Source organism: Rana temporaria, chromosome 1, assembly GCF_905171775.1.
Source record: "Rana temporaria chromosome 1, aRanTem1.1, whole genome shotgun sequence".
NCBI lineage: Eukaryota > Metazoa > Chordata > Amphibia > Anura > Ranidae > Rana > Rana temporaria.
In genome coordinates, this window is record NC_053489.1 from 606,852,283 (window position 1) to 606,868,095 (window position 15,813).

The 15,813-nt window shown below is 41.7% G+C and overlaps 1 protein-coding gene across 1 annotated transcript in view; it reads right to left on the reverse strand.

The window, feature by feature from the left end:
* SLIT2 (slit guidance ligand 2) overlaps window positions 1–15,813 on the reverse strand; it is a 397,141-nt gene that overhangs the window by 14,643 nt on the left and 366,685 nt on the right. The window contains 4 exon segments of the mRNA XM_040335198.1: window positions 5,411–5,541; window positions 10,437–10,677; window positions 11,740–11,877; window positions 13,339–13,432. Coding sequence (XP_040191132.1) covers window positions 5,411–5,541; window positions 10,437–10,677; window positions 11,740–11,877; window positions 13,339–13,432 — 604 coding nt within the window.

Consider the following 15,813-nt stretch of genomic DNA (forward strand, 5'->3'; position numbering starts at 1 on the left):
GACTTTTGCACGGTCAAAAGTGACTGTGTGTACAAAGCATAAGTGTTTATTTAAAGGGTTATTCCACCCAAAACTGATCCTATATGCTGCGGTGTTAATTCATCTGCTTCTCATGTCTATCAGAGGTGCCAGTCCCAAAGTCTGCTGGGGTAATTAGAAGTGGGCTTGTTTTCCCTGTTGGATTTCATATTGGGCAGGTATAGGAGAAGTGGTGTCACATATGAACATCCACCTATTTTGTAACTAGTGGAGTGACACTCCAGATTGGGCACAACTGAACCAAGAACCATGGCAAGAAGATTTTCCCACTAGCGTGAGATGAAAAGTCAGTGAGGATTATTCATTCCAGAGATAAGAACTCACCTACAACTGAAATAAATCTTATGTGGAAACCCCCTTTAAGTTCAGAGCGTTGCCTGTGGTCACCTCTATTATAATGTGTTCTACTAATTTCCAAATACAAAGTTTTAACCATGTTCTGCGGAGTGGTGAACGCTTAAGCCTGACAAATGTGTTTGGATTAACTGGCTAGAGGGTTTGGGAGGGGTGGAGGCAAGTCATTTAAAAGAGAAGTTTTAAAGGAGAAGTTTGGAGTTTCTAAAAAGAACACACACACATACTCGCCTCCATCAGACATGATACTTCGGTCTGATGTTGCAGATGTCCCCGGCCCGCTCCAAGACCAAGAACTGAGTGATCACATGATATCTGATTGCTCAGTTATTGATCTTCCTGGAGCAAAGTCACTACTCTCTGCTAGCCATGATTAGGGCTGTTTAAAGCTGAAACATGTTGACTTTCTGTGCTGTTTACACCGCTTTACAATAAAACTTTAAGCAGTACTGCGGTTTACCATGGTGCTGGATAATTTCCTGTATTAGATGCATTTGCGGCTCTTAGCAATCCGCTCCTGAGTACCATCAGTTTCAGCCATGAAGGATACCAGGGGAGGTCGTAGCACTGCACCTTTGCTGTTTGATTGACCACTCTCTGCTCTGCCTCTCGAGTCCAGAGCACCCGAAGCTAGCTGCCAATCAGGCAGCTGGGTGGATCTTGACATTATTGTCAGGATCCTTCCAGAGCCTGGAGCAGCTTTGTGATGTCAGCCAACAGCTGGCTTTAGCCGGCTGTCGGCTGATTCTGGATCACAGGTGATCAAAAGTAAGTGCACTTTAGTGACCCAGAAGAGAATTATGGCCTAAAAAGATTTGGCCGTACTTCTCTTTTAACTAAAGTTGAACATGTACAGGAATGCTTTACCACCGAGCACAGAAGGCCTTTACCTATAGGTGGAAGTTGGAAAAGTGGCAAATTTTCACTTCAAAGTTTTAAGCACACATTTTTCTCAAGATGAATAGAAATACAATCATCCCATATAAAAAAAATTGCAAACAAATTGTCAGGATCTGGGCTTGAACCTGGGACCTCTTCTGTGTCTGGCATTAACGCTTCCCATTGAGCTATCTGGGATACTGGACAGCTCCCTGTCTGATCTTCTGGACAAACCTACCTGATCCATTGGAATACTCTGCCTTGTGTCTGGATTGTTGTTGAACCTTGAACCCCTTTGCTCCTCCCATGAACTTCCTATAAAAGCCAGTGTCCCTGCGCTTCCTCTTTGCACTTCCTTTTTGCCAAGTTATTGTGCCTTCCCAGCCAGTGCCTTGCGATTTGTCTGCTCTGCTGCCATTTGTACCTGCAATCACCCGTTTTTGACCCTCGGCCTGTTCTTTGACTACTCTTCTGCCTGATCCCAACCTGCAGCCACTCGTGATTGATCCCTTGGTTTGTTTACTGACCATGCTGCTGTTTCATCCTTGTCTGCTCATCCGCTACTGTACCCCGGCTTGCTCACACCCTGGTGGGGAAAACTTGAGGACCACGACCTGGTACTAGCTTGCAGATAAATCCATCTCCACCATCAGGAGCTCTGGGGAAAACCAGCTAGTACTTAGACTCCGCACCTCAGGGGAGCCTGTATTATCTGCCAGAAGTGACTGCCTGTATACCTGTCCTGCCACTGCTATAGCTATTGGCCTCTGAGCCTGACACCTGATCGTGACACAAATAAAACAAGCAGCACAGTGACTTAGTTGTTAGCACTTTGGCCTTGCAGCACTGCAGTCCCTGGTTCAAATCCTGGTCAGAACAATATCAGCATGGGGTTTGCATGTTCTCCTTGTGCTTGCAGGGGTTTCCTCCAACACACTGATAAGTTATCTGTCTCCTTTCCAATCTGGCCCTAGTTTGCATGCATGTTAGATAGTGCACATGTATTTAGCATTGCTGGCATTTACCAGGAAAAAAAACAGTTTTTCTTCCAAATGCATTCTTGTAAAACCTTTGTTTTGTGGCCATTGTAGCTACAGATAATGCTTACTCATCTAGAGATGGAATTAAATTGCTCTGGCAGTGTCTTAGTTCCGCAGCCGAAGGTATTAGACCTGATCAGATATGTCCATTCAGGAATTTACCTCCTGCGTGGAACCCATTAAAAATCACTTTGTAATACAAATGCTAGGCTTTGAGAAGAAACACAAGAATGGACCAAGAACTGACAACAGATGGGTAAGCATGTGGAAATCATCTACAATATCATTGTATGTTGCATAATGAGGTTTATGATTGGGATTGTGATTAAACAGATTTGTGAAAAATGTAGGTAAAGGCCAGCGAGCGAGCGCTGGCACCTCTTGCAGACATGCCAGCGCCAGATGTGCGCAGTAATCACGCTGTTTCCAGCAAAAGGCACGTCACACTAAGCTTTATTTGGCTGTGTTTATTTTGTATGATGGCCAAACACAGGTTAGCCTGCTTATGAAACACCTAGGAGAAGGAATGGGAAGGAGACTGTATTATGTACTGTGCTCATAATACACTAGATAGACTCGCCTCAGCCATGCTAAGCAAGTATTAATTACTTGTCTCTGTATCACAAAGTAATGACTGCATACCTCTTTAACAATAGGCTAATTATCTTCTAACTATTAGTCTTCCATACTGTTTTACATTTAATTTCCCATTAATCACTCTAGATATGGCGAAAAGCGAGCCAAGAGGGCAGATCCGGAGTCTGATGACTGCATATGCAATTATTATACTTTATGCAATCTTTCAATTAAAGCTGAGCTCTAGTTAATGCAGTAATGAATTCAATACATCCACATCCATTCCATTCAGCCTTCATGTGATCAGCTCTACAGTTAGGCATCGTACACACGACCGAGGAACTCGGCGGGCGAAACACATCGTTTTCCTCGTTGAGTTCTTGTTAGGCTTGTCGAGGAACTCGTCGAGCCAATTTTCTCCATTCCCGTCGAGGAAAAAGAGAACATGCTCTCTTATTGGCTCGACAAGTTCCTCGACAGTCTCCTCGCTGAAAAATGTACACACAACCGGTTTCCTCTGCAAAAAAAATCTCCCACCAAGTTTCTTGATGAATTCTGCCGAGGAAACTGGTCGTGTGTACGAGGCCTTACAGGCAGACTGGGAAAAAAGAAGCCAGCACTGGAAGCCAATAAAGCCAATAGTTGGAAGCCAAGGTTTGCACATACCTCTCAACATTTTGAGATGGGAATGAGGGACACCTACTAGCAAACATAGGTAGGCATAGGATACACCTCCTGCCACACCCCCTTAAAGAAGAATTAACCAAAAAAAGGTTAAATAAATACACAAAGGCTTTTTTTTACCACTTCTATTCCTTTGTATTGGCTTTTAAAATCTACAAATGCAGCCATTTAGAATTTTGGTGAAAGGTTTAGCACTGTGAAACACTTTTAAAAGATAAAGTGTAAAAACAATTATATAGATCAGACCAAAATGGGGGACAAATGAGGAGGAATGAGGGACATTGCTCCAAATCAGGGACAGTCCTTCAAAACCAGGGACAGTTGGGAGCTATGAGTTTGCATATAATGTCAGGATAAAAACATAGGGAGCACAGCAATGATGATTCATCAGTGTGCTTCTGCTCCTTCCCTGTCCAATCACGAGACTGGAAAAGTGTTTTTGCCCAAGCTGTGCTGCTAGTATAATGGGTTGAGATATTGCCCTGCTATCTGAAGGGTAGCCTGGACCTCCCAAACTGCAGAATTGAGCAACTATCAGACTTCAGGTGACCTCTGTCACTTTGCCTCAGAAATGGCAGCCCCCATATTTCTACCCTGACAAGTTTCTTTTAAGGTCAAACATTTCACATTTACTGGTGCATGGGCACCTTACAGCCTGATATAGAAAGTATCTGTAGATTCAAGTCATAATCAGCTGACAAAACACGTATGAAAAGAAATCAAAATAATTAGCCTCTCCTTTAGATAACCCACGGAAATCAAAAATGATATGAGATGTCCGTAAACTGGGATAGATGATAATCATGAGAGTCAGGTATATATCTCTGTCTGAAATCACTTCTTACCCCTAAATAACAATTAGCAAAATTGTATTTATAAAAGGTTTTGTGCAGTGCTAAACTTAAGCCTAGTTCACACGGCATAATGTTGGGCAATATCGGCCAGTTTAATAAAAACTGGCTGACATTCGGCCCATGTGTACGGTCTGACAGAAGCCGGCTGCTTTGCCAGCTTCTGTTGGACGAGTATGCTGGAAAACTGGCAGCCAACTGGCTCCCGATCAGCACTCTCAGCCAATGGCTGAGAGTGCTGACCAGAATGTTCTGGCCGCCCAGAACACAAAAGAACAGCAGTGGAGATCGCTGTACTAACATTGGATCGTTAGTACAACAGCTTTGACCCGAGCTGTCAGTTTGGTGTGTACCAGGCTTTAGATTTAAACCGATTAGTTAAATACCATAGATTGTAAGCTCCTGGTGGGCGGGGACTGGTGTGAATGTATAATATATATGTAAAGTGCTGTGTTAATTGACGGCGCTATATAGGTATCAATAATAAATAAGGAGAGTTATGGGGTTGTGAACAAACAAACATCCATACACGCCTCTTTGCTGCAGCATTTCTATGTTGGTTACATGACCACTGATCGCTCAGTTCTCAGTCTGCTGAGTGGAGAGTAATGACTGTCAGTCACCATTCTCTGCTCTGTTCCTCCACTCTCACTGAAGAGCTGGGCTGGGAAGGAGGCAGGCACAGTAGCCTCTGGCTATCAGCCATGCGCTGTAAGGTGGAGCCAGCTGTCAATCAGGCAGCCGGGTGGATCCTGCCAATATTGTTGGGATCCTTCTAATGCCTGGATTGACTTTGTCTTGTCAGCTGTTAGCCAGCAGTAGCCCGCTATATACCAACTAACTCATGGGTAACAAGAGAACAAAGGTAAGTGTACCTTTGTGACCCACAAGAGAAGTATAACCAAAAAGGCTTTGCCCATACTTCTCTTTTAAGATCCTAAACATGAAGGAAATAAAGAGAACAGAAGATCTGTGCAGTTGACTCACCTGTAAATGGCAGATGCTGGGTAGCTTCCAGTGTCATAGCTAACACGTACTCTTCCTCTGTACAGCTCCACTGCTATGTGGTCCTTGTCACCCTTGTAGAGCAAGATGCCGCTGTCTTCATCTGTAGCCACCTGGGCAGCAAAAAAACAAACGTGTCTTAATACTATCTGTAGACATTAGGAGATTTGTTAGGCCCCGTACACACGACCAGTTTCCTCGGCAGAATTCAGCTTCCGACCGAGTTTCTGGCTGAATTCTGCCGAGGAAACTGGTCGTGTGTACACTTTCGGCCGAGGAAGCCGACGAGGAGCTCGACGAGGAAATAGAGAACATGTTCTCTATTTCCTCGTTGTTCTATGGGAGCTCTCGTCCCGCCGAGCTCCTCGGCGGCTTCAGTGCTGAACTGGCCGAGGAACTCGATGTGTTTGGCACGTCGAGTTCCTCGGCCGCGTGTACGAGGCCTCAGAGAGTAGGAAACAAATCAAATACCAAATGACCTTCTGCTCAGCAAGTACACAATCCGATTTGCATCCAACAGTTTTGGTATCTTATATATGTACATTGTAGGAACCAGCAACCATGCCTCAAAGATATCATTATTAACATGCAGTCTGGCAGATTATCTAAACTTCACCCATAAATACCAGGGCCATCATCAGGGGGGTACAGGCAGTACACCTGTACTGTAAGTGGCCCGGATGGCACCACCCTTTTAATTTATTTAATTTTTTTGCAAGGGGCCCAGAGGTCCCCGGATGGCAACCCCCCCTTTTTTTATATATAAAAACATAAAAAATAACATTTTTATTAAAGGGCCAAGAGATCCCCAGGGCCCCGGATGGCAACCCTCCCCCCCTTTTTTTGTAAGGGACACAGAGGTTCCCAGGGCAACCCCCCTTTTTTTTCCGTCAGCACCCAAAGCCCCCCGACCTCAATTCGCAGGGCCAGCACCCCCTGCCTCTCAATTAGCAGCGGCACCCCCCGCCTCTCAATTTGAGGCGGCAGCACCCCCCCAGTTCTCTGCTCCAGGGGGCCCATGCCTGAAGATGTGTAAGGGGCCCCATAATTCCTGATGGCGGCCCTGATAAATACTACCTCTTCCAAGAAGAACATAATCTGCCCTAATATATTTTCTTCAGTCATTAAACCCCCACAGCTTCCCCTTCCCCTATCAGTCAATGCACACAATGTCATTCTGGAAATGAGATGTCCAACAAGCTCATACAGGTGTGATAGGTGTTCACAAACCTTTGGCCATATCAATTTTACCCCCCCCCCCCCCCCCAAAAAAAAGAAAGAAAAACAAATAAAATAACTCCAATATTTAACCAAACACCATTCCTTGTACAAAAAAATGGCTTCAAATTCCATACACTTCATGGGACGTTACCTAAATACGCCTGGATAATGTCAACATTATCCAAGTAAAGTCAAAATAATCCATTTTTTACTTTATCCATAACATCCATACATTAATATAAACACATACATGTGTTTTATGGAGTAGCATGACATGTATTTTCTCCTGCGCTGACATAGATCAACATCTGCATGATGTTAATAAAAAAACAGATTTCTGGAGCTGCAACAAAGGATCTTGTTTCATGAGGAATTTCAATGCGTTTTACTTATTAAAAGTTCCCTTTATGTGCTGCAAAGATGAATATCTAAATAAGGGTTTTATTGCAGAAGTGATAGACTGATACAGAGATCTGATAGCGCGAAAGGTTCACACACGGGCATGATCTGTGTATTAATAACAGGCTCCCTAGTCATTTCTCTGGTGTTGGATGCAGCTTGACATTTGAAAATAATTATTGGATAGATAGAAAGTATGGTGAGAGAAGAGCGTGAAAAAAAAAGAGCAGAACGAGCAATGCCAGTGCTAAAATGTTTTTGGTCCTGCCAATAAACCTTATTTAAATTTGAATTTATTTGACAGAGCAAAAGATGAATCAGTAAAGCCCCATATACACTATTCAATTTTATGTGTTTTTGGTGAATCTGAAGACAAAAATATGCAGAAAATCGAATAGTGTGTATGGGGCCAAAGAGAGAGAGAGAACAACAAAGAAGATATATATATATATATATATATATATATATATATATATATATATATATATATATATATATATATAGATAGATAGATAGATAGATAGATAGATAGATAGATAGATAGATAGATAAGAGTCAAGAGAAGAGAAGAAAAAACACAAAGCAAGAAGATAAAAAGAGAAGAGGAAAAGAGAAGAGAAGAGGAGAGGGAAAGAGAAGAGGAAAGGAGAAGAAGAAAAGAGAAGAGCAAAGGAGAAGAGGAAAGAAGAAGAGGAAAGGAGAAGAGGAACAAAAAAGAGGAAGGAGAAGAGGAAAGAATAAGAGGAAATGAGGAGAGGAACAAAAAAGAGGAAGGAGAAGAGGAAAGGAGAAGAGGAAAAGAGAAGAATAGAGAAGAGAATAAGAGAGGAGAGGAAAAGAGAAGAGGAGAGGGGGAGGAGAGGAAAAGAAAAGAAGAGAGGAGAGGAAAAGAAAAGAAGAGAGGAGAGAAAAAGAGAAGATGAGAGGAAAAGAGGAGAAGAAAATAGGAAAGAAGGTGAGGAACAGAGGAGAAGAAAAGAGGAAAGAAGGAGAGGAGAAGAGAAAAGAAAAGAAGAAGAGAGGAAAAGAGGAGAGGAAAAGAGAAGAGAAAAAGAGAAGAGCAGCGAAGTAAAAATAAGTGGAAAAGAGAAGAGGAGAGGAAAAGAGGAGAAGAAAAGAGGAAAGGAGGAGAGGATAAGAGAAAAGAAAAGAAGAAGAGAGGAAAAGAGAAGAGAAAAAGAGAAGAGGAGTAAAGTGAAAATAAGTGGAAAAGAGAAAAGGAGAGGAGAGGAAAAGAGAAGAGGAAAGGAGAGGAAAAGAGGAAAAGAAAATAGGAAAGGAGGAGAGGAGAAGAGAAAAGAAAAGAAGAAGAGAGGAAAAGAGGAGAGGAAATGAAAAGAGCAAAAGAGAAGAGAAGTGAAGTGAAAAGAAGTGGAAATGAGAGGAGGAAATAAGAGGCGAGGACAAAAAAGGAGAGGAGAGAAGCGAGAAGACAATAAAGGACAAGAGGAATAGAGAGTGATAAGAGAGGTAAAGAAAGAGAACAGAGGAAAGAAAGAAAAGGGATAAGAGACACATCACACAGGCAGACAGAATATTGGTATGATTGTGTAGGGCACGTGTTATAGCAAGGAGTACACAGCTCCCCACAGCTCTGTCAATCCTTGTGCTCATATTCTACTCTCCTTGCCATCAGCGGTGATACAATTGGGCTTGTGCACACCTGCATTAATGCACACGGACACATAGTTGTCCCCAATTACAAGTGATTGAATAGCAAAATGCATGACAACACATTTAAAATACAGCATGCATGACTTTTTTCAAAAAGCACTGCAATGGTCTAAAATCTAAATGACCCTCCTTTGGCTGTTAGGGGTGATATTTCTGCAGTAGTCACAATATACTGACCTGTTCAGCCAATACAAAACAAACACAGTGTCATTTCCCAAGTGTTAAAGGAGATAAGACAAACACTTGGCTGAAACAACAGAATTGTCTGCGACTTTTCAGCTTTCTATAGATCAGGGAATCCTTCAGTCAGCACTAGAATCACAAAAAGCGAGAGTGGCACTGGCCTTGTGCAATACTGTAGACACCATTTAATTATTTTTTTTTGCAAAATACTGACAAGAGTAGTAAAATCACAGACATGTAACCAATGATCATATATTGACATATATATATATATATATATATATATATATATATATATATATATATATATATATATATATATATATATATATATATATATATATATATATATATGTATATATATATATATATATATATATATATATATATATATATATATATATGTATATGTTCTGAGGAAGAGGGCCTGACCATCAAAATGCATCAGCATTAAAGGTTAAAGGTTTGTTGGATAGGTCTTTCTTTAGACCACCTAGATAATGGGGACCTGAGGAGGTTCAATCCATGGGATATGATAACTGATTACATGTCTAGGATTACACTACTCTCGTGAGAAATTTATTGAATTGTATGAAATAAAGCTGGGCTTAAGGTATCGCATAAAGCCTATTTGCACTCTCTATTTGTGATTCTAATGCTGACCAGTTCAACTGCTTAAGAGCCGGTTCACACAGAGGCGACTCCTCAGGCGACTCAGTCGCCTGACAAGTCACGTCCTGTTCTGTACAATGGAACTGTTCTAATAGGAGTGACTCAAGTCGCTCCGACTTAGAAAAAGGTTCCTGTACGACTTTGGATCGACTTTGGATCCATCGACTTCAATACAGAAGTCATTTTGCAAGTCGAATCTGAAGTCGTGGGCAGATCGCCTTGCCACGTTGGGCTGATTATGCTAATTTCCTGTTTCATAACTTGCTTCTGAGAATATGCATTTTTTTCCCCATCGTTAAAGCGCACACACAACCATTTTTTATGACGAGAAAAACAGTGACGTGTAAAACGACGAGAAAAAATAGAGCGTGTTCTAAATTTTTAATGCCCATTTTTCTCGAAAAATTAGAAAAATGCCATGGAGCCTACACACGATCATTTTTAACAACCAATTAAAAATTGCATTTTTCTCGTCATGAAAAACGGTCGTGTGTACGCGGCATTAGAAAGAGAACATGTTCTCTTTTTTTCCAGACGGAAATTCCATTAGTCTGTATGGAATTCCGACCAAAAAAAACACGCATGCTCGGAAACAATTTGATGCATGCTCGGAAGCATTGAACTTAATTTTTCTAGGCTCGTCAGAGATGTGTTTGCACATGATAGGATGTTTGAACTCAGCACGGCTTCACCTCATTCACTAAGTAAAAAAATCACTTTGCAAAGTGAAAATGCTCTATGGCTTTAGTAAACCCACCTCATTGTTTCATTTTTCCAGCACCATATCCCCCAAACATTATCCACAGTTTAAAACTCATCTGTTTATATCTTTCAGTCTTTCACACACTAGCCACCATACCTGCACTGAGATATTGGTCTGTGCGCGGATCCTCATCGATGACATTTGCAGGTAAGATTCCTTGTTTACAAAGTTGACGCTTGTTAGTTTCTCACACTTGCTCCCTTGATATCCCGACACACACTGACACGAGGGGTCAGTGCCTTTCACAATGCATTCTGCTCCATTCAGACACTCAAAATTATCACAGGGACTTGTACGAGGTAAGACCATGGGTGGTGGGTACTCACAGAAGAGTCCACTGGAAATAAATAAATTGCAAAAGTATAAATATTTCTTTCAACCCTTTACTCCAAACTTGGCTAGCATACAGATACTGGTCAGGGTAACAAAAAATACAGGTATACATAATACAGGCCAAAGAGCTTCCAATCAGAATTCACCTTTTACTGTAATACAATGAAATCTGGCATGGTCATACTGAATAATTTTGACAGATAGCAATGCATGTAATTAATACTTAAAGTGTTACTAAACCCAGGACCCTGCATTCACTATATCTGGTCTCCCCCAGAACACAGAACATGGAAATGAAATTATTATTATTATTATTATTATTATTATTATTATTATTATTATCACTATAAACTGCTAAATATCAGTGCCTGGTTAAAGCTTGTAGGAAGAGTTTTTATGCTGCACTGGTGGCCTATCAGGGTGCTGGACCCCTGACCCTCTGCCTGGACAGTGCTGATTGGCCCTGTGCTGATCACATGCACCCTCCCAAGGAAAAAGAAAAACTCTCTAGCAATACACAACCAAACTGAGCATGTGCAGCCTGACTCCAGTAACGGTCTTATCCAGACCTGTTTTGGAGTCGGTGGAAGAAAAGGAGGATCTGTGCATACATGATCAAACAGCCGTTTTACACAATGTAGATGAATAACCCCTTAGGTACCACAGTGAGTATAACAAGCATGCTTTACTGCATATACAGACTGATTTTGCTGTTGTGGATTTAGTAACACTTAATGTAAACCAATCAAGTCTAGTTAAAGGCAAAATAAAGGCTAAATGGTGTTTAATATGTTAAAGGTGTGGACAGAAGAAATTGTATAGTTTAATACTAACTGGCACACCCTACTTGAGTGCAGAGGCTGAGTTAGCATTAGGCCCCATAAGGTACAACTGCATATCTTTGAACTTCCTGCTATTTTTACAAAGCCATGACTATACTTTATAAATATTATTCTTCTGTACGGCCAGATCTATACCCAAAGATAGGCAAATGTGGAGGTGAGTTCTTTTACACAGTAAATACATTATTACACATTTTTTTCCCCAAAACCCAAAGAGGCCTCACCTGAAGCCATCTGAACACACACAGGTATAGCCGTTCACGGCATCCGTACAACGCGCACCATTCCGACACTTGTTGTTTTGGCAGTCATCATAGTCAGTTTCACAGTGCTCACCAACGTATCCTGGAGTGCAGTCACATCTAGAACGTAAATGAATAGCAGACAAAACGTATTAATTCACACCATGTGATCTATATTAGTAATTCACATGATAGAACCCCATAAAAGTCTGCTATGGTCCTGCATACTGATGTGCATCATGCTGCATGGCTCTAGTGATAAGTCATTAGGCAGCTGTACAATGTTAATAGCTGTACAATCAAAGAAGGAAAGAGAAGCCCGAGTCATTACACATAATTAGGTAGTAATGCAACATTAAAGAAGAACTTTGTTAATCTCTATTTGTGATGACACTGGCCCTGTGGCCAGGACAGGACAGTTTTACTTTTTGTGTTCTCATTACTCCAACGGTCACAAGTGAAAAAAACGAGTGCGTTGTCAGCCTAAACCAAGAAAAGAAAACAAAGCTCTGCTTCTATGGTTCAACAGAAACTACTATCCCACTTTGCGGAAGATAGATCTCAGTTGCCATAATATACTGTAGCTCAGGGTGTGAAATTAAAAAAATGTCAAGGCTTATGCAGAGGGCATTGCTGGCAAACACTGACCTTTGCTTTAGAGCAATGAGGCACTCAAACACAAGTATGTAAATGCAAATGACTGCAACAAGATGCATTTGGCCTGCTTTGCCTTCAACACAAATGTATCTCAATAGAACCCTCTGCATCCAGAGAAGTAAAAATGCAAAGCATATCAAATGAGAACGGTCATGCACATCAAACACAGGAAAGTAACTCCCATGTACACAAACCCTTATGGCAGTGGTCTCCAAACTGGGGCCCTTTGCTTGCCATTATCCGGCCCTTGAGGCACTATTCTCCCACTGATACGAGACACTATTCTGCCAACTGACAACAATGGGGCACCATTTCTCTCATTGACACCAACAATGGGCCTCCAAATGATGGGGCATTATTCCTCTACCCTATACCAAATGTGGCAATGTTTACTCCCACTGATGCAAGGAAAATTTCAACTCCTGCTGGCCACAGTCCGGCCCCCTAAAGTCTAAAGGACAATAAACCGGCCCTTTGTTTAGAGAGTTTGGAGACCACTGCCTTATGGTATTGGTTACTGGTCAGCAAGTAAGCTACTCCTATTGCATGAAATAGAGGTAAATGCATTTCTTCTATTACAGGAGTCTCCAAATTTTCTAAATAAAGTTTACTGTCCTTCAGACTGTAGAGGGGGCTGGACTAACTGACCCCAATGGAACTAGAAAATACCCAGCGTCAGTGAGGGTAAACAACAGTGCCTCATCAATAATGGCAGTAAGAGGAATAGTGCCCTAAGGGCCAGATAAATACAAGCAAAGGGCCACATATGGCCAGCGGACTGCAGTTTGAGACCACTGACCTATTATGAACTCATCCCTACAGTTCATAGGGTAGTCAATTAGCAGAAAAGGGAGATGTAAATTGGATGATCAAGGACACAGACCAAACCACTACAACCACCTTTTTCTTACATTAAACACTCACTTGTATCCCTTTGGTATCAAGATGCATTTGGAGTCGTGTAGACATGGGTTTACTTCCTGGGAGCAGAAATCCAGCTTCTCTTCACATAGTTCTCCTGCAATACAAAATGATGCAAAACGTTTACAGTGGAGACCATTTTTATTCAATGCAGTATAGCAAATCAGAATTAATTTCATATCTTGTTCTTTATGCTCACATGTGCAACTGATATATCATTGGATCATGGGGGGAATGTGTGGGTCTTTCTCTAGATATATACAGATGATAAAATATGTTTTATAAATACATAGCACTCCTGGGTCTCAGTTATTGAAAGTATTTCAAATAAAAGGGGTCTTTCTTGTCCCACAATGACCAATAAGATTCAGATTTCCAGACTGCATCTGGTTTGAGACAAATTGGTGTCTATAGTGCACAAACACACTCTGATAAGCAAGAACCAGTGCACCTACAGTTCTTTTATAACCATTGGCTAAAGCTGGCCATTTACTGATCACAATGTTTCCAGTTCATCAGGAAGTTCTCTCTGTAGGTTACGCTGTCAGTCGCCCCAACCAAACATCCCAAAATTGAAAAATTGAAGTCACTGAGCGGAAAACTGTCAGCCAAAAAAGTGGCTGCATCCAATCGGATGCAGCCAGTGTTTGGGCATTTTGTGCCCCATATGCATGTTGACCACCTATGTCTATTGTGGTCCCTTGCCCCACTAAGCACAAGTGTAGTGTTGTTGTTGAGCTCACATTTATACTGCTGCTGCTATTTTTTTGCACTTTTTTTTTTTTTTTTTGGGTTGCCAAATTGTTTGTTTTTCAAACAAATACATATGTTTGCTTTCCCGTAATTTAGGCATTCAGAATGACGCAAAACCGTTTCAACTCATGGTAATTCCTAAATCTCTTCTCCGGTATTTTGCCTTCCCTGGTGGACCAGAGGTAGCGAGACAATGGAGAGGGCTAGGTGATGTTGGACATCCCACAACCAGAAAATAAGACAGGCTCTATCTGACTTGCTCACAGTATGCAGTAAAATCAGAGTAAGCAATTTCAGTAGAAGATCTTGTACAACTGTTAAAGACTGAAGGTAAAAGCTGAAGTTCAGCTTTAATATGATTATATATTAGGATTTTTTTTACTTTTTTAAAGTTACGTGGGGGGGGGGGGGGGGGGGGGGGCGGCTCATAGAAAATGACCTATTGGTGTTCCTGCATCTGATGGAAGATAAGACATTGTGGATAATTGGAAGGCTCTAAGCCAGCCTTGGCACCCTGGGGTGTCTTCTAGGTTCTTCAGGGATGTCTTGGTAGAATGCCTAAAAACTGCCCCAAATTGGTCAAGCAAGCGGGTGGATCAAGGCTGCTTTATTTTGTTACACAAGACCACAGGTTTTTATTGTGCAATATTACAGCCTTGGGCACTGTGCGGGCCAGCCGCTGGCTTCCTTACTACTGATCCCATCATAGGTTGATAAGGAGGATGTCAGCTGCCAGAGGACATCCTTTTTTGCGCCTCCCCCACTCTCTCTCTCAACAATGGGGTTAAATTAGCTGAATGAGGGAGAGAAACCCTTTAATACCAATCAGAACCAGTGTGCAAAGGTATATTTCCTTGTAAAAAAAAAAATCACCTCTAATGTTGGGTATCCTACAAGTGTAGAGGCCACTGCTTTATGTAAAACAATCAGTTTTGTTTTGTTTTACATTTTAGAATAGGGTGCTACAAGTACATCATTTTAAAGCTTGCCTTGCCTGATAAAAAGGTTAAAGTGATTGTAAAGTCTTTTTTTTTCTATTAAAAATAACAAACATGTTATACGTACCTGCTCTGTGCAGCGGTTTTGCACAGGGCAGCCTGGATCCTCCTCTTCTCCGGTCCCTGGCTGGAGCTCCTGGCCCCTCTCTCCTGTTGAGTGACCCCACAGCAAGCAGATTGCTACGGAGGGCACCTGAGTCCCGCCCCTCTCTCTCCTGATTAGCTAACTGAGTTTGATTGACAGCAGCAGTAGTCAATGGCACCGGAGCTGTGTCTTAGCCAACGGGAGGGAGAGTCCCAGACAGCCAAGGAACTTGTGTACATAGCTGGACAGAGATGGGGCTCAGGTGAGTAATAGGGGGGCTTGGGGAGGCTGCTGCACACAGAAGGCGTTTTATCTTATTGCATAAAATGCATTAGGATAAAAAACCTTCTGCTTTTACAATCACTTTAAGAAACACTGCTCTAAGCAGCCACTTTGGTGTGCATACTAGGGATCCCTCTGTACTGACGAATAATTGTCACAGGTAAAGTTGATAAAGGACATCATATTCAAAGCCACTAGACTATAGTATGCAAACACCAATCCTTTATGTGAAAAGCAACATTAAAAGATGGCCCCTTTAACATACCTTCAAATAAAACACACATAAAATAATAATTAGTATATAGATAAGTTGTTTTGCACTACTGGTTAAATAATTAAATTGTCTGTTAAATAGATGCA